Source organism: Varroa destructor, unplaced genomic scaffold (assembly GCF_002443255.2).
Source record: "Varroa destructor unplaced genomic scaffold, Vdes_3.0 BEIS01000007.1, whole genome shotgun sequence".
Classification (NCBI taxonomy): Eukaryota; Metazoa; Arthropoda; class Arachnida; order Mesostigmata; family Varroidae; genus Varroa; species Varroa destructor.
This window is the reverse complement of record NW_019211460.1, coordinates 11,318,997-11,338,252: the sequence shown is the minus strand read 5'-3', so window position 1 is coordinate 11,338,252 and position 19,256 is coordinate 11,318,997. Positions and strand designations below refer to the sequence as shown.

General features: G+C 42.2%; 2 protein-coding genes across 7 annotated transcripts in view; one reads left to right on the top strand and one right to left on the bottom strand.

Moving 5' to 3' along the window:
• The window catches only part of LOC111254013 (uncharacterized), a 213,462-nt gene that overhangs the window by 21,258 nt on the left and 172,948 nt on the right, over window positions 1–19,256 (top strand). The window lies entirely within an intron of this gene.
• LOC111254017 (uncharacterized) lies at window positions 7,222–17,335 on the bottom strand. 3 transcript variants are annotated; one of them, XM_086975606.1, is made up of 6 exons: window positions 17,200–17,335; window positions 15,073–15,260; window positions 13,802–13,965; window positions 8,488–8,612; window positions 8,041–8,110; window positions 7,222–7,920 (listed from the first exon to the last, which is right to left on the bottom strand). In XM_086975606.1, the coding sequence occupies exons 1-6, from the start codon at window positions 17,318–17,320 to the stop codon at window positions 7,830–7,832; spliced, it is 759 nt and encodes a 252-aa protein (XP_086831732.1). In that variant the 5' UTR covers window positions 17,321–17,335; the 3' UTR covers window positions 7,222–7,829. The 3 variants fall into 3 exon arrangements, with proteins under 3 accessions (XP_086831732.1, XP_022670175.1, XP_022670177.1); XM_022814440.2 differs by lacking the exon at window positions 17,200–17,335 and adding an exon at window positions 16,998–17,173; XM_022814442.2 differs by lacking the exon at window positions 17,200–17,335 and adding an exon at window positions 16,607–16,991.

Sequence of the window (19,256 nt, the reverse complement as noted above, 5' to 3'; positions counted from 1 at the left end):
GGGCCAGCTCGACCGATCTAATAGCAGAAGACAAAAGTTATAGAATTAGATAATTGAACCTCAGCGTGACAGTGCGTTGTTCAATTTCGTATCGTTCTCAGCAATGTCGGCAAACGATGAACAAATGAACAGCGACGAGGTTTCAGTCTCTCCTCTTCTATGCAGACGGCACTTGGTGACACCCAGCTAATACGAAAAGTTGGCGTTAATTAGGTACCACGAAACGAAGTATGTCATACCGAAAGCTCTATTAGGGCTTAAGTGGGGCCATCTGATGCGCGGCCTTCTGTTGCAAAGCCTGTTTCTACCAATGTCCTTGCAAAATGTGTTGCGTGACAGGTGTTAGCGTTCAATTAACTAACCCTATATGCCTTAATAATAATGATATTTACTTTTAATTAATATTTTTGTTCTCTTCCATAGTGAATCCTAATAGAGGCTCCATAGGGTTTATACCCATTCGAGTGCATCGAAATAAGACAGCAAACCCAACTGGTTGTTCTGAACAATGGACGTATTGTATAAATCGACTCTGTCTGTGGTCTCCCGTCTGTCTTTACCCGTGCCACTGGCGTATTTAGACTATCAACGGTCATTAGTCTATCTGAGCCTAATAGCGGACTGTTTGTAGCTAAACAGCAATTACTTGGTTCAGTCAACTCGACCTGGCAGAAACCTGTACGTCTGTGTGTCCAACACATTGTTGTCACTTCCGGTATCATTATATTGTCTACGTTCGTACATTTGCACGTATAGCATACCCCGATTCTGGCCCGCAGCTTGCGCGAGACACTACACCAGTAGGAACAATGCCTTTCGCATCGTTTATAAAATGAAGGGTATTTTTTTGCGTGCAAATTACGTTGCCAGAAAAACTGAGGACTTCCGACCGTTAGATAGACTCAACTGTCTACAGGTGTTTTTGTATGCTGCGTCCAGGTACTTCACCTGAAAGTATGCTTTCTGTATTCACCATCGTGCGTCTCCTCTAGTTAGCCAAGTAAACACGAGGTCCGTGCACTTAGCGTACCTCGTATCCGCTTACTATCAGCGCTAATGTACTGTTGATTGCTCGAGTGTGCCATGCACATGGGTCTTTGCATACAGACCCAGCTAAGCGCCACGTGTGGTCTACATAAAGCTACGTCCTTAGGGCCCCTTTCTTACGGGCACAACTTGTTCCTAAGCGCTTTCGTGTCTAAGACGCATAAGGTGTCAAGGAATGAGTTCGTTATAACGGAAGTTATTCTGCTACATTTATTTCGAACACCTGCTTAATAGACTAGCTCAAATGCAGACTATCCATAGCTTAAAGGGGAGTCCAAAAAAAGGAGGATTCCATAAAAACATTTGTATCACTCAAATACATGCGACATTCGACATGTCACTGTAACATCTTCAGCAAGAGGCGACATACGTAAGTAAACTTGAAGATCACTACTAGTTCGATTTCTCCGGACTATATATATATATATATATATATTGGGTAGTTCCTCGAGATCGTGTAGACACCTAGGTGTCTTAGTCTTTAAATCCATGAGTATGCCATCAACAGTCATGACATCAATGTTTCAACCATCCTTACCGGTGGTGGTGGCGACAGAACTAACATAGTTACTATAATGGATAATATACTAGCAGCTGGCGAGATCGCTGAAAATCGATTGTTGGACATGTGACTAGGAAGTATATAATCTAGGACGACAAATGTTTGACCTCCTCATATGCGTAGCCTTTGTTAATATTGGTTTTATTAGTTGTAATGAATGTGATGGCTTGCAGCAAGTGGTGTATACAATAATAACCAAGTAGGCTATATCAAATTGGGTCCGCCCGCGCAATGGGCGCCGCGCAAGCGTAATGGTTGAATTGTCTACAAGATGCGCAAAGCGCTTAGGCATCGAGTACCTACAAGGGTGCGTCATGCTCGCTAATAGATTTATTACACTGTCCAGATTTGCTCATGACACAGCGAATTGGGATAATGGACTCTGAATCTCTGAAATCCTATATATACAGATATCTTTAAAAGACAGATTAGTGCACCATTTCTTATCCTTGAATGTCTTTTCTGCTGGCGTGGAAGTGTATATATGCGTATGCGTATGTATGTAGCGTATGCAGTACCGGCTTAGTTTTCCTGCGCTCTGGTGAGTAAAAGTAAGGTCTATGCATGATGGTCTCGTGTGGGTCATAAAAGTGGGTACCACTAACCAGACCAGCTTGAATCGCTATGGCAAAGCCCTTTTTTGCCCTGGTAGCCCAACCGCAATTTTTTTCTGATCTACCACGATGAACCAGGAACTTCAGTGTCGAAGTGTAGTCCCAACAGGAACAATGGCTACTCGGCCTTTGCTTGATTAGCGGTTTATTGTATCACGCCCATAAAGATATGTTCATTGCCTCACTCATGGAAGAGGTCCAAAGGATGGTGATAAAGCACAAAGAGCAAACAATTCTTTTGTTTCCCATCTGAATATTAGGGCCTTATCTTATGTACTGCTGCCGTATCGTAAGTAATATCGACTACCGTAGCATTCGCCACTATCCATCCGTTTGCAATGTTCATCTAATGTCAGGACCAGTACAGATATACCAACATGTTATGCCCACTTTCAACAGGTATTTTCCGACATCATGCAAATACTACATATACTCTGACTAGTTATAAGCGTCCGTGAGAAACATAGAATGAGCCAGTGCCAGAGCAAAGTAGATAGCTTCCATGTCCGTCAGACGAACAGCGGTTGAATAATCGCATAGAAAAGGGACTGATTTCACGCAGCCGGCGTGAAAACAGTAGGCGAGACACACCGTCAATCGAATGTCTGTGTTGTTTACCGTTTGTTTGAAATCTATACACGTCTTACTCACTTTGCTAGACTGGCAGAAATTAGGAAGAAAAAAAGCCTCGTATGAGAGGGCAACAGCTCCCTGACGGAAACGTACGTATGCATGTTTGTGGCGGATAACGTAACCCCATGAAATCAACAATAGTTAGTTACGTAGTTAGCAGATGAAAAATAGAGACAAGCTGAATCAAATCTGACAGAAAGTATAAAGGCGCGGAAGTGGAAGTTGCAGGAGCCTGCTAGACGCTGGAGTGGGGTAGAACTAAGCAAGCGATGGCAGGTAACAGCTATCCTCTTCTGTCGTTGCGTGGTCCTGGCTCCTCCAAACTCTAAACTCTGGGTCGGCTCAACACACTGTGCCTCTTATTCGCGGAGCGCCCATTTGCCTTCAGATAAATCGTACCTTCGGGACAGCCATTGCAGTGATGCGCCGCTGCTGCTATTCCTACTGCCCACGCCGCTGCCGCCGTTAAAGTCGTATCTGTAGCTAGCGTTAGAACGCCGCCATAGCCCCTTTTCTGACATTGCCTTACGCTGATAGTCCTCCAAAGCTACAGATCACGTTGCATACCGTCCTGGCATACGAATCTCAATTCGAATGCATGAATGGCTAGCGGCCCCGCCGTATTCGTTTCGGTACCCAACAGCTTCCTGCCAACGAGCGGGGAAAGACCAAATAGACGAACCAAACGAATTCCACTCCTTTCAGTTGAGTGTAGAGAGTGGGACATTATGGCTGCTCGTTCGAATTTCGCGATGCCCGGGTGTTGCATTGTAAATCCATCACTTAACACTGTGTGGCTTACAGCTATAGGAGATAGACGAGATGGACGGCGATACGAGCGGACACTTATGGGATATGTGTAGAGGACGTACGGAGACCACTGAATCTTTATCTACTGCGTGTTTGCGACAGATTTAGGGTCACATATTAGAACGTGTCATGGTAAATTATTTACTGGGAAACGCATATTTACGAGATATTTGCGTATGTACCTTATTTGTCGCTCTTCTTTGACACCTGTTGGTGATGACTGTGGAGGTACATGCATGCAGAATTAGCTCGAATATTTTCAGACGCCCTGAGAGACAGTTTGACGGTGCAGATAGATCAAGGAACAAAAATGGCCTCTCAGTATTTTAAATTTCTTGGGCTATCTGCTGGCACGCTCTTTGAAGCCTTGCAGAAAAACCATTTGTGAGCGTGACTGCTTTAATATTCAGATAATTAATTCGAATGTCAACGCAAGTGCTTCCGACTCGGCCATACAGCGTCTATGTATGCATACGCTGCTCATTTTAGAAAACCGATTCCGCTAAATTGATTCCGTTGTCAAAAAAAAATGTTAAAATGAACGACGTTTAGATATTGAGTCGAATTATTGACAGACAATTTGAACTAGTCAGGACTGCATCACAGCGACGCCATACACTACCCGATACAACGTATCTAATATATGGCCGTCCTTTCGAAGGTCAATATAACATTTATGTAGCAAGCGTCAACAAGCTCAAACTTCCGCATCTACTTTTATTCTTCACCAAACTGATTTCATTCAACATTGAAGTTCCAAGTTCTTTTGTATCATACACACAATTTAATTTTAACTCGATTCGTTCACTTAAATGTCAGCACCCTAGCCCATATGCCCCTGGTAACGGGTGTCACACAGCATTGCAAAAGCATAAAGGTCGGGCAGCAGCAGCAGCAGCATGCGACACACGAACAAGTTCGTGGGAACAAAATGAGATGAGAATTCCTAAGGAATTCTTATTTTCTTGCCCCTTTCGTTCCCGTTTTGCCCCGGCTCCTGCCCATTCCGTCTTCCCCTTCTGCCTCGTACTTAGTTTCTCCTGCCGATTCAGCCCCTTTCCGTCTCCCACAAGGTCGAGAACTGTTGGAGGGCGGGCATCAGACTTCACTGACACGCGCGCTACGGGCGTCGGCTGACGGCCGGGTTGACCGGGGAGCAGGCGAATGAGTAAACGAGCGTTCGGGCTGGCTTCCCTTCGTAAATAGCGTTTGTATAGCAGCCGTACGTGAGAGCGAAGTTGGATGCAGGCCGTGTCGGCCTGTAATATCTACCACGTTCGTTGTACGACCCACCAGCTCATTGGCAGAGCTAACCTAGGCACCAAACGTGCACACGCCAACATCACCATCAAAACCAAAGGGTCGTTTATAGGTGAATGAGACGACAACGGCGAAAAAGGCTCTATCGCGTTCCGCCCCTGCTGCTGCCGCCTCTATTCTTCTTCCTTCCGCACTACCATCCGTTTTACCGTTCAGCGGCGTTGGCAGGACTGTACTTCAGGCCGCGGCCAACAGACCCCTACCCCGACCCGTGTATGGCCTAAGACTGCCTCGGCGTCCCGAGTCTTCGCAAACCATGTCGTTATTGTTGTGGTTGTTGTTATCGTTGGTAACGTCGCTGTTGTGCGTGCTGCTGCCTTTGCTCGTTCACGGTCTGCCCATCGCACGCCCGCTCGACTTGTGACTTGAAAACGGCGATAAAAGAGGTGATGAGTAGCCACAATGATGGGCTAGCAGCAGGGAGAGCCGAAGAGGTGAAGCCTCAGCTAGTCTAGTTGGATTGCAAGGGGTAGTAGAGGGGTAGACCGAACGACGAAGCGTACGCGTACGGCAGGTCTTAAAATGAGAAAATTTGCTGCTATTGTAGCTGACCACGTTGCGGCTGCTGTTGCTGCTGCTATTATTAGAAGGATCACCATATAGAGAATATTCTTGGCACAGGCGCATTATGCGGGCAATGACACTGTCCTTGTCAATGAAGCTGTCAGATGAATAAATCTTGACTTTTGAAGCTGGTCGATGATTTTTTAGACGTATCCCGTTTGTGGGTTGTATACCCAATGACTATAATGCAGTATAACCAAACATTTTATGGGCGGAATAACCCAAACACTGGCAAATTGATATACCCATATTTTTCGTCTTATGTCTTTGACTAATGGCCTTGCGTATTCACAAATTTAGATTACGCGGTATACCATAGCAGGTGTACGAACGAAAGGTCTAACTGTTCAGGTAGCAATGCACGGTTAGGTAACTTTTTCATTTATCTCAAAAAATGTTTATGATAAAAAGCTGATAGCCATGGCAGCTGCCTGTAATACTGGTTTGCTGCTTTAACGCATTAGAAATAGGTTAAACAAGCTATGGCTTATTTGTATGTTTCTCGCCTAATATCATAATTATCTCTATACAGGGATAATATATTCACTTTAGATGTCGTCAAGATAGTATGTCTGAAGAGGCGAATTGCCTCTGTGCAGAGGGCATCATACTTATTCCACGCATCAATCGAAACGATTCATGAAAATTAAAAAATAAAAATACAATAGGCGTCGCTTCTTCATTTATGCGTAAAACGTTGAAAAATTCCACTGGGTAGGTAACGGAAAAGTTTATTTTAATTGAACGAATGTGTTGATCGCGATGCTCTTGCTGAAAGCGATGCAAGTAGAGACACAGTTTGTAATCTATTTAGTCTACCCTTATAATAAATGCCAAACCCCAGACTCAACTGCCCGTTCGGGTACCCATTTTGAAAAACCAAAAATCTCGTTTGCTTAGTCAGCAGTGTTATTATGTGTTCTTCGAGTTTAAAATGCCTGTCAAATAGGAGCTATGTTTTCGGCTCGTAGGCAGTCTTTCAGCAAAGTTTCGGATTCACCAGCGTATTGTATACCAGCTACTCTGTGGAGGTTGCGACATTCGTCTTGCTTAATAATAAAAAAGGTTGGCCTTTATTTGAATTTGAAATTGTAGCGAGTACATCCCCAGTTGAGGCCTTCTCAGACCCTGCTGTGATTGACTGAGCGCAACATGGAACTCGCTGTGAAACGCTGCTCTGTTTGTGGACAGCACTTAAGTCAAATTCGCTGCACGTCCATACCACGTATAGTTTCATGCCTTTAGGAAATTAAAATTATATCAATCTATTATTACACGATGGGCGTATTGATTGAACAGCTGCACAAAGAGCAGGTGGTGATACGTTTTTTTTTTTTTTTTGGAAAAAGTTTATCACGTGAAGCTGAATATCGAAAATAGTACAAAATGAACGGCCATGTTTGTCTACAAGTGGAAGTCGACTAAACGTCCAACAGTATCCTCGCTAGAAACATTGTTTTCATATTGGACCCACCTTACGTTGTTAATAGTCGATAATTATTCAGAGTGGAATATTTAATTACAGTATTAAAAAAAAATAATCTGAACATTAACTGATTGTAGCACTGCTAGATCTGCTCGCGGCATTCCTCATACTTGGAGGATTTTCCAATTTTTTTCTTATACTAGCTGGGGAAAATTATGTATCCCCAACAAAAATCTACACATTGATTAGGGTTATTATTTTTTTATTGCTTAAAACGCATGTGACACTCCACTATGAAATAAAAATATTACCCTATTTTCACTCTACAAATGAAAAAGCTACAGCTGCCTGTATATAAACTGCATCTAAGGTCTTGTTACGTCTAAAGCTAGTGTACTAGCTATACTTTGATCTTGTTTTTTAGATCTCCCTTTAGGTAGATGTGATCATTTACAGGAAAGGTAGAAAACTCAAGGTTCAATTGACTAGTGAAATTAGCACGTAGGATTGTGACGCGGATCCAGCACAATTGATTCTTAGTAAACAAACGTAAATATTTATCGCACGACAGATACGTTCATTTGGTAGTGAACGCTAAATCGGATCCAGTTAGGGTGAACATGAATGTCCTGAAATGGTTCATTAGATCTGGCATTATCGTTCCGTGTTTCCGAAGTCGATTCGAAGTTTGAAACATATCTATCTATGTTTATCGACGTCTCGGATGGAGAAGATGCATTTTAGCGGAATAGCTTTTGTTCCAAAACGATAAAACGGCAATCAAATGGAGGTGATAGGTTTTGTTAAGGGGGAGGCAAAAACTCTATGGAGGAGTCGTCATATGAAGAGGGCTTCACCTCCGGGTGGCACAACATTGAGCCAAGGTTTGGTCGAGGTCTGTTTCTGACTCTTTTATAGGAGCAAAACCTGCTGCCACATGTGCCCTAGAAAGAAAAGCATATTAATTTTAATAATCTTTAAGTGATTCATCTGTCAATTTCAAAGCAATCAGTTGAGCTCTTGTATTGTAAAAGGGGTTAACGACTAACAGGGTGCATACCAACCTATTAAGGAGTAATCGAAGCTGGGTTGCACAAGACCGTCCCACTGAGTTTTTTATCATACCGAGAAAAACTGAAAAGTGTCAGTGAGTAGTTTTGAACTCGTTCATGAGATACGAAAATTCTGTTAATTTTTATTTAATGATTATTCATAATGCAATATGAAATAAAATGAAAATTCTGTAAAAAAAAAAATATCTAAAAATAGTTACTTTAAGCTATAGTGTCTTTTGTCTTAATAAGGTCTTTCGTTTCATGTATTCCTATACTTGAGTCATACCGGTAGACACAGAAAGCGATACTAGCTGAGATATGTTCATGATATGTTTCCTCTTTGAACATCGTATACGCTATTTTAATGGCTTCTATAGCCATGGAGCTGCCGGAGTTTTTGGGCATCCTGTAGTAGTACTGGGATAAACGAGCGAGGTGCGATGAAAGGTCAAGTACCGTGAATTTGTTCGAGAGGATTGCAGTGGATGGCCGCGAGGAGGTTCCCGTCAGGAACAACGCGCACAAATCGAGGTTCATCTCCAGGCACCGGCCGATTCTCAGGATACAGCGTCACATTGATACTATTAACGTGCGAATCAGAAAGGCATGCGAGAAAGTTAACTACCTGTTCGGATTTTTTGTTTCTGCGTTATGCAGAATTCCTGAAAAATCGTGACAAAATCTTCTAATCACTGCAAGCAATGTTTGCAGTGATGTATTTTTTTATGTACAATATAATTTACACGGAATGCGCTTAGAGCCTTTCTTGCAAAGCGCTTGAGCGTGTTCAGGTTGTTCGAACTATGCTAACGGATACCGTCCATTGCTTACAGCTTACAGGAGTCGAAATAACGTTAAAGGTGTTATTTAAAATTGTTTTCTTTTTTGCTTCCGTTACTGCTCTAATATCGGGAAGATAAAAGGGCTGTCAACGAATTCATTGTCGAGAAACGGCAACGTATCGATAGTCTAATGAAAGGTCAATGACAGTCTTGAAAAGGTGCTAAGGCACTTCGTAAGCAACGTGAATCGAAACACGTACTCCCTTTAAACAGCGGTAACATAGTAGAGGTCTGCATTATTTCCAAGCGTGGCATGAAGAGATCGGAGCCTAGGTTTACGCTCGTAAGTGGGCGTTTGTTGGTATTATTCTTCTGAAAGTACCCTTCAATATCGATGCTCTCTGGGCACTTTAATGGTTGGAATTAATTCTCATAGAATGTCCGTTAGATCAGCGCGTGTCATTAGTAAGATGCAACAGCCAAAAAAGGAGAAATAGAAGAAGTAAGTCTGACGGTCCCTGCGCTACCATAGTCGGACAGCTGACGGTGGTAACAGTGAGTTAATGACAGCAACGGCGCCAGGTGGTTCTAAGCTACAATAGTAGTAGCTGGAATTTAGGACTTCTTCCGTACAACCAATTTTATCTTTGTCGCCGAAAAGCACCGCCATCGTAGTCTGCCACCTTTCAAATTAAGGACCTCACGGTGACGTGGCGTGGGCACATGTGCCAAGGTAAAATCCAGAACAGGTCAGTGGTTTTAAGCTGCAATAAGTATATCTCTTCACAATATATTGGTTACACTGCCATTTTAGCTTTAGGAAATGGCAGCCACCGTTCAGTTGCTAAAACAAGCAACCTGGCCCTCACACCAGCACATCAGGACAGTGTGATCCGTTAAGACAAAGGGGCTCGCAATTTAGGTGTTTGCTCTGAGAGAATATATATATATATATATATATATACATAATAAGGCATTATCAGACGTATCTTACGGGTATTGCCTCAGAAAATTATGTATGAACTTCCGGTTGAGTTTCGTGATAATAACTAAAACCTTAAGAGTGTTATGTGGGTACGCAGCTTTCAGGGCGCACTTCTAGCGAATATAAGTTGTGACTGACATCTTTGACTGTCGCTGGTGTCTCATGAGCGCTGCAGAAGTTACACGCCAACGGAGTTATTTATTTAAACTTTTATAGCAAGTGTTCGTAAGAGAAAAAAGCAGGATAAACTCGATTGAAATGTAATAATTATTATCGTGATTATTAGATTTGATTTGACGAAATACGCTATTTCAACAGCAATGATGGGTAAGGGTGCATATATATATATATATATATATATATATCGAATTCTCGACCAACTTTGAGCTTGACTCGAAAAACGAGCTAACAGTTTCAAATACTGAATATAATAGTTAATTGTATGGCAAATCTACCTTGTCGAAACGAATAGGGCGTGTACAAAGCTTCAGCACAACAGCAACAAGGTACGGCCACTTTGCCAACTCTTCATGATCCAAAAGCAGCACCATTCGATTGCATGTGGGTTCACCCATGTACGCAATTGTATTGTTAGGTCTGTTTTACCACAGAATGGTAACCTATTGGGTTTTGCAGTAGAGTTCCATGTGAAGCCGCGTCTCTGAGTGACTTCATTCGATTATATACCCTAATGCATCGTGTATTAATATATGCGTGAGTGTCCTGATTATACTGTTAAATAGCTGTTCGTTAAAAATACGTTTTTAAGGCTTCTGCCATATTTCTTTCTGTCATGGCGCTCTTTTTCTCTAATGACCCAGAGCAAATATAAATGTGCGTCAACCCCATCCGTTTTCATCCGCTTTGTTTCAGTGTATTGCATGCCCTGCTTCTCTCAGCTCCGTTTAGTTAAAAGTTCATGAACGGAGGAATGAACGAATGGATTCTTCATTGAACAACACTAGTCACCCATTCGCCCACGGTCAAACTCCCGGACCTCCGGACAGGCTGTACCCCCGGAGACCCCTGGCTGATACTATTCTAGCAGTTTCGGCGTTTACCACCAAATTGTGTTATCGTTTTGATAACATGTGTCTGCTTGCACGCATGCGTATGTAGTTTGTTAGCCGGTACTAATAGTGGCAGTCCAGTAGCGCCTGGGTTAATATATATTAATTGAGAGGTGGGAAAGACACAAGGACGCTAGCGGCGGAAATAATATGGCCGAATACTTCGACGACTAGTTCGGCTTGTGTGGTGCAACGAAATTCGACGAAGCTGCCATAGAATGTAGAGTCTGTTAGTTAGGGATGCGCGCTCTATTCTGTATCAGCTTATATTCATACAATCGTACAGGTATGAGGTAGAGTAATTGCTGAGCGAGACGCTATGTTGTGGTTGTGGAGCCCATAGATCCGCAGAATGAAACGCGAACAACAATGTATTCGGCTATGTGTATGTACGCTTCAAAGGCCGCAGTTCCGGCTGGTGCGAAGAGAGGCTTCTTTCAAGTAGGTCCTGTTTCGACATACTGGAGTAGATCGTTTTGGCTAGACAAAAGTTATTGGGATCGGGTAAACCCGAAGCTGCAGCAAGGTGGTGACAACGTGTGGTGCAGGCGATAAGACGTGTGCATTAGTTACGAACATTGGCGAAGTTTCAAGGCTTCGATGTCACATGGTTTAAACAAATGGTAACGGGAGCGGTCAAGCTTTCCTGGCTTCTAAATTGCACTTCACGAGCGAACGCAGTTTAGTTATTACTTGTACCAAGTCTTCAGGTAACTGCGACTCTATGTTGATTGAATGACACCGCGAAATAATGAATTTTAAGCGAAGGATACCGTTTAGCACTGAAAATCAACATTCAGTGATTAAGTTCCTGTTTTCTGAAAATGAAAGCATGAATCGAACGTATCGAAGACCAAGTAAGACACTGGGCACAAAGGCCTTCAGCGAAGCACCGATTCAGTACTGTGGCAACGGAAACTGGGACGCTGAAGACGACGGCAAAGATGATTACATCGCGAGAATCTAGACGGAAAATCGAGCAGCCGTATTTATGGAAACTTTTAAGGAAAACGGTGCATGAACAAGTCGCCGCAGAAAACGTGTGATGCACTCTAGAAATAATTTTCGCGAGTACTACCAGAAAAAAAACTAGTACGTTTTCGTCATACAGAAGACATAGATCAGTTAGAGTCGTCCATCAAAGAGAGATCAAGCGAGAGAATGGCGTGAAAGAAGAGTGGCAGCGGCCACAGTGACAAAGAAATTCGCAAATACGGTCTTTTCAGTTGATATTCATAGTCGCAAAATGTATCATAGGCATGTATATTGCCGTTATATTGCAAGCGGTCCGCATACCTCCAACTCTTGGCAAGCCTTATGGATATATGACGCCGCAATCGCAAGCACACAGTGAGGTTACCTGACGGCATGCTGGGACCCTATGGTCACGCTTTGCTTACGGCTTGCACAGAAGGGAACGGAAGCGAGCTTTGAAACCCCATAGCCTCTAGGTTTAATTAATACGTATGATTTCGATTGACCCCATGGCTTAAGGGCAGTAGAAAGTATAGCGTTATTGTAAGTTCTCTCAGACAAGCCGTCGATAACGAAGTTAAACTTAGCAGTGCAGATCACAGATACACAGATAGTTAAGTGCTCTCAACATGTACACAATAAAATGACGTCCATACAGCATCCACCCAAACGTAGTTATTGTACCATATAGGGTTTACCGTAAAATATTTCGATCGGCTAAATAGCCCTGGGCCAATAGATTAAGAAATGGGTATGAAACTCCGACGATCAGTCTAAATAAGAATTTTCAAGAACCATGAAACTATTGTTGAATCAATTATACGGTCAAAAGTACCTTTTTAATTGTCAGAGGCCGCAGGTTAACTAGTAGAAGCTTAGGCTTCCGTTGTCAGAACAGGTATATAACCTTAATATGGCTATGATTCTGTGCTAATATATGGAACATTATTGAAGGCTGCAATGGCATTATCCGTTTTTTGGACAGACCGTAGACGATCTAGAGTTCTGAAGGTCGAAATTGCAGTTCTAGGATGTTGGTTGCGGTAGTGAAGATGCATTTGAAATTGGCTAGTAGATTTTCTGGTTTTTTGCTAGAGTAAAACTTAAAGTTCCTTACAAATTTCACACTTCTTCGATTATTGTTGCACAGACTTGAAAAGATCTTAGTTCTGGTCGAGATCTGTATTGGATGTACGATGAAGCGATGTTGTCCCAAACGTAGGTTATTAAAATATGTTTTTGCATCTCGGAAATCGGAATTGTTTATTGCCAAGTTAGACGTCTTCGGCAAAATTGATACATCCCAACTTGCGGTACCGGTAACTGAACACTAGATAGGAGTAACCCGCAGGATATTCAATTCATCCAGGGATATTTTTTACGACTGTTGCGAGTAATAAAACCGGGAATATATTTTTCGGCTCATTTTAACTTCGTCGCACAATCCCATAAAATACAGTTGACATTACCATCAAATCACAAAAAAAACCTAGCGTAACAAATAATTGGTTGAATGGTGACATCTGTGTCGTAAATGCAGCAAAATGGCGCATTTCTCGGTTGTCTGGCTCTTGGGACAAATCTTGGTCTCGGCCTCTAAGTTTGACGTTGATATTCTGAACGTCTCAATGACGCTTGAACAGTCTCCAGCTGGGTCGTCACTGAGATTTAGCGTGTTTTGTGCCATACGATTTAATTGACGATGTTTCTACAACCAATGAGAGGAACATACTATTGTTTACATAAAATATGAGTAACGAAATCGGTCGTATGTTTTATGCGCGTTGCTTGCTAGAGTATCAGCCCTCGATTCGAGTAAATTTTTAAAAAACAGAAGACGTCGTTTTTTGTCATCGAAACGTCCATAGACGATCGATCTAAGCAAGCGTATTCGAACGAAATAGAAATTCGTTGCCAGGTGAATGCGTGCCGGTGATCAGCGTATCTAAAAAACTTACAACCCCGAGATGCTTTTGTAGACGTAGGATAGTCGATACTGATTGTCTGCAACCTTTTGAGCTGTCGTTTCCAGACAAACGTGATCGTATAGTTCCTCATCAACGCCCGCATTACTTCGCGCCAGATGAACGACGCTGACGCGAAGGCCTGATCTCGTGAAGTACTGCAGATTTAACAAACACAGAAAAAGATCTTCTAATAAATATATATATATATATATAATAAAATAATAATGATAAATAATATCATCAATAAAAGATAACTCATAGATAAAAAAGACAATATCGCCCGATTGAAGAACCGCAAAGAGCGGAAAGGTCCGACATCTTCGAAATAAATCGGTGCACCAATACAATATTATACGTCCATAGGCTAGAGTAAGCTAAGCTTTATTCCATGCTGCTTTATTTAAGCAGCTAGAGAGGTCTGTCCCTGTGTTATTGAATGATATATATAATATGTAATAATAGTATAAAATTCATATATATAATGATAGTATAAAATTTTCAACAAGGTTATAGCGTACATTTAGAACATACGCCTGGGTATGCCCCTATGGTGTTATTGTTTCCTTGGTTATTGGACTACCATCTAAATAACACACAACTTTGCTCGTTCCCTGCCACATCAGATGTCATCGATACGGAAAAGTGTGATATATTTAGAGTGATTTATAATACTTACAGGACGGTCTCGTGCTTGCAAATGATTCAACGATCTATCGCTGTCGGTGTGCGATCTAAAAGCTAGGAGTAGCAAACCACCCGGCTAGCTAATGGCGCTATAAACGTGTTCCATATTGTTTATTCCAGTAAAGCTAGCCATGATCGTAAGTTCCGAAGTTATTATCACTGTTATTCGGCATCACGATGAAATCCCAATGCATTCACTCCTACAAGCCAGTAGCTACCTGAGTGTAGGTTATGAAATATATATATATATATATATATATAGCTAGCTATAAAGCTAAAATTCGGAATTGGTTCGTGGATAAGGCTACCTAGATTGTTTGTGTGGCTTAGCAATGTTTGGATGAACGCATTCTTCAGGGAGTTCCTTCATATGTCCTCTTGGACAGACATGACGCATAAACAAAATACGTATAGAAAGACTTCACGGAATATACTACATATGATACTACAGTGATTTGACGCATTAAACATATCTGTGTCAGTTGTATTTGATCGGGGCATTGGCATCAGGGGCGGAGAAGGATTCTTCGACTTAGACAAAAGATAGCATGCCGTTAAGTCCTTTAGGCAAAACCTACATTTCTGAATGCGATGACAAAATCCGATTTGGCCACACCTGGACATCGATCATTGGCTACGATCGGTATAGAGGTGAGAGGTAACAGGATGAATAGCAGCTTCATATGTAGTAAATTGGAGTTCAGTACACGGATATATCGGCCTGCCATGGCTGCGACGAGTGACTGCGAATTCATCGTATTAAACTCTGGACCCGAAATCAATCAAACAACAACAACAACAACAGCCCCATACAATACAATGAATTAGTAGAGATATTTTTTTTTGGACGAGTATGAGCTAAAGTCGATCACGATCCATTCATACAACTAGAACGAATGCCAGAACACGCTTTTCACTAAAATTAAACATTTTTCATATAGAATAATTCGTTTCTATCCTTGTGGGAAGGGCAGTTTGAAGAAGGACAAATTAATACCCATGGCGGCAGGGTGTGCCCTGATCGACCCCGTAAAAAGGTCGTATGAAACAGATCCGTCGTGTAGCTGTTAATGGATCGATGATTTATTTCCAAAGGAGTTGGGTTTCTGTGGTTAGGATCGTTGTTGAATAGCGGATATACTAATGCATTTGCCAATTTTCATCATCGTTTTTTTTTATGAGCCTGCTTTGTGCTGCTACAAAAAGTTCGGACAAAGAATCCGATGCTGTGTTTGACCCGAAAGTCTTATTTTCATATATCAATTTGTTACAGAGTTTCCCATTGATATTCGGTGAATATTTATCTTATCGAAAAACATCAAAGTCGACGATGTCGTGGTGTCAGCTTCAACAAACATATACCAGAATATCATGCAACACGTAGACATTTGACATCAGCTATCTATCTCTAGTGCGGCATAAACTGACCGCAAGATAAATGGCTTCATAAATGGGTCGTTCGTTTGTCGAATAGGTTGAGTTTCGCTTCTGACTTTGTACAAGTCTATCTAGATCTTACGAGTATTTCGCCATTAAATCAAACCTCGTGTATTCATACTACGTTTTGCTGTAGTGGACCTTGGCAAGGTGAACGAATGGGTCGCCCGTGGACAACACCATACTTCGAATTAGACCGCTAAAAGCTATGTCAAACATCGATACCAGCGCTCGTGGTGTTTGCCGAATCAGCAATGTTCGTCGATTATCGAGATTTTACTTCAGTCTTCCGGACAAGCCGAACACTCCAGCTGGTTACTCCAAGAGTTCCTTGTAGTAGTGCTACCATTTCACCGTTTTTTCCGATACTTCAGTAAACGAAGGTTTGTGCTTGATCTTATTTTTTCTGTTATTTTTCTGTCCAAATTGTAATCTTGACTGTCGCTATCACACACCGATACACACACACACACACACACACACAGACACATACGCACATAGCTCGACACCTCTAAAGAGACGCACGACTGTAACAAGTGGTGTATATATATATATACAGACCAACGTTATTCAATATATGCAGCAGTCCAAGATTCTTCTGATGCTAGATAGTATCACCTACTAACAATCAGTCTGACTGGTTAAAGGGGTGTTCGCCTAAAACAGCTAACTTACTGTCCCAGGCTCGCCGTCTTCTCGATGCCTGCCGAGATCCTATCGTAACTACCTATTTGCTTTCACTTCTTCAGCCCTGTTGTATGGTATAAGGCAGTGTTCTCTTTGAATTTCGTTTTCATCGACCTAGAAGATGGTACACGTCACAATAGAGAACATTGCCAGCGGCGGTGTCAGCAGCAGCAGCAGCTGAGTGAGACGTGATGGCAAAAATTTTCACTCAAGCCTGGTAGGCCTCCCCTTGGCGTCCCTTAGAACGCACTATGTGACGCCGTACACGCAAGTGACATGTTGCTTGTGCTATAACAACACATTCTACAGTGGTGTTAACACTCATTATACGACGATGACACTGAGTAGCGAACGCAGCGTTGGATTTAGCTACTTTTACCTGTTGCTCATGTTGTCTGTTTCGCTATACTTTATGTATACTTTGCCAGCTGCTGCTGTAAGTATGCCATGGGCAATGCTAGGCTTATTATTGTTCGAGCATGGGACACGACAGCGAACAACTGCGACAAACGTACGAGATGCGGAATAAACTAATCGTCAGACGCCAGCACGCAAACAAAGCGTGAAACGTAAGGGCTTACGGGTGCAGATTGGTGGAGATGATATCGGCAAGAGAGTAAAGCATGGCCAAGCGACCGAGCCGACAACTGGCTGATCTATGAGCAAGCAGGGACAGCGGAAATCCGAACAAGGAGCGTACATGTCGTACGAGAAGAGAGAACATAAATTAGCGGTCTTGCCTTGCTTTGAGTGAACGAATTAGGCTATATAGCTGTTAGAAGAAGAGTACGAGAATGGGTTGTGGGTCAAGCGCGTATTTCTTGTTCAACAGAGAGCGAATACACTTTTTAGCATCTACATATGTGTAGCGAAGTTGGATAGAGATTCGTATGACGCTTTGAAGATCTACGGCATACCACGACTGTCGAACGATGCTATTTTTTCCTCACGAATCGACGGACCGCTGCGCAGCGGACCGCGGAACTGCAGAACATTCTGGTTGCTCTGCACAGGAGGGGTGGTTGGGGTAGCTGGTAGCAGGCCACCGCACGCCATACATTGAGGTGTGGTTTTAGAAGTAACCGGAGAACGACGGCAAGCGAAACAACAACGACAGTGCCTGAAAGGCAAAACAGGTAACTGTATGAAGCAGTGCAAACTTTGGAAAAGACCGAAATGGATGGAATATAACGATTCTGGTGGTAACAGGTTCGCAGTAAGTACTAAGGGATTTTGGCACGTAGAATGAAAAATTTGCATAAAATTGCAGGTTTTGAGTAAAGAAAACAAGTTAGAGTGAAAAAAAATTAGCTGGTACTCATAAACAGTACTATACTGCACTAGACTCAACTGACTCATTAATCGAATCAGCTGAATGTATTATATAGTCGTCTCAAGTTGAAGATCGTTTCCTCTGTATAACTCTGTTTCGGCTGATCATCAGGACGCTAGTAGCTGTTATTATTTGTCGCAGTAAGCTAGCTGCCATACTGTCATCAGAAAATATCTTCTTGATTACCTTTCGAAACTTTAAACGACCCCTGTAAACTCTAAGGGCGTCTAATTAAATACCCCAACGTAACTCTCAGTGTTGTCTTATGGGGAACACTATGTCATCACACAAATAAGAACGTTTCGGTAATCTCCACATGTGTGGAGATTACCAAAACGTTCTTAGTTATTAGTGGAAATGCCTTGGATAGATCAAATTGGACAGACGCGTTGTGGCGCACCTCTCGTTGATGAACTCTATCGACAGCGTTTCCTGATACCCATCTTCAATATATTACTTTTTCTACGGCGATCATTTTGGTGGATGGTAGCCGATTCATTATATTGCATATGAGGGGATTCGTAGCGTCTATACAACTAATCGTCTATGAAGCGTCTATCCGTCATAAATATTGGCTGCTTTGAGCTGAATACCCGTACCGATCATATGCCAGCTACATCCCGAAATTACGTCCCGCTATATTATTACCATTTTTACAGGCATGTTAAAGAGCGTACACATGTAACAATCGTGGTACAGAGTGAACAAGACTATTACAAGTTGGTCGTAAGCGACCAACTAGATCAGTTTGACTTCGTATGTTTAATTTACCTTTACCTGGTAGCACGGTGGCACTAAACTTACAGACACATGATGGTCTAGGTACAAATCCAGGCGTAGATAAGTTTTGTCTCGTGTTAAGAGTCAGCCATTTGAAATAATCTTCAACAGGTCGAGTACAGACTGGTTGGCTCGAAACATTAATTTCAATCTTTGCGCATCTATATAGTGCAATACGCGGCGCCCTAAAGCAATAACTTTGGCGGCGCATATATGTATGTATAGATACTTTAGTTCATACCACTCAATTATAGAAATATTACAAATAACCCAAGCGCAATTGTGGGCTTTTAGATTATGCAGAGTTCCTGTACCCTATGTACTCTTGCAGCCGTGGTACTAGCTAGACAAGTCCAGTGAATACGGCTTAACGCCGTAGCAGGTACTTCTTGAATGCAGTACACTATCCTACTTAAACGATTTGTCACTTGCTCCTTGTTTCGTATTGGTATTCAGTTAAATTTTTAGTTTCAGCCATTATATAGGGCACAAATTAATTTCCATATTAAATTAAGGGACAGGTGA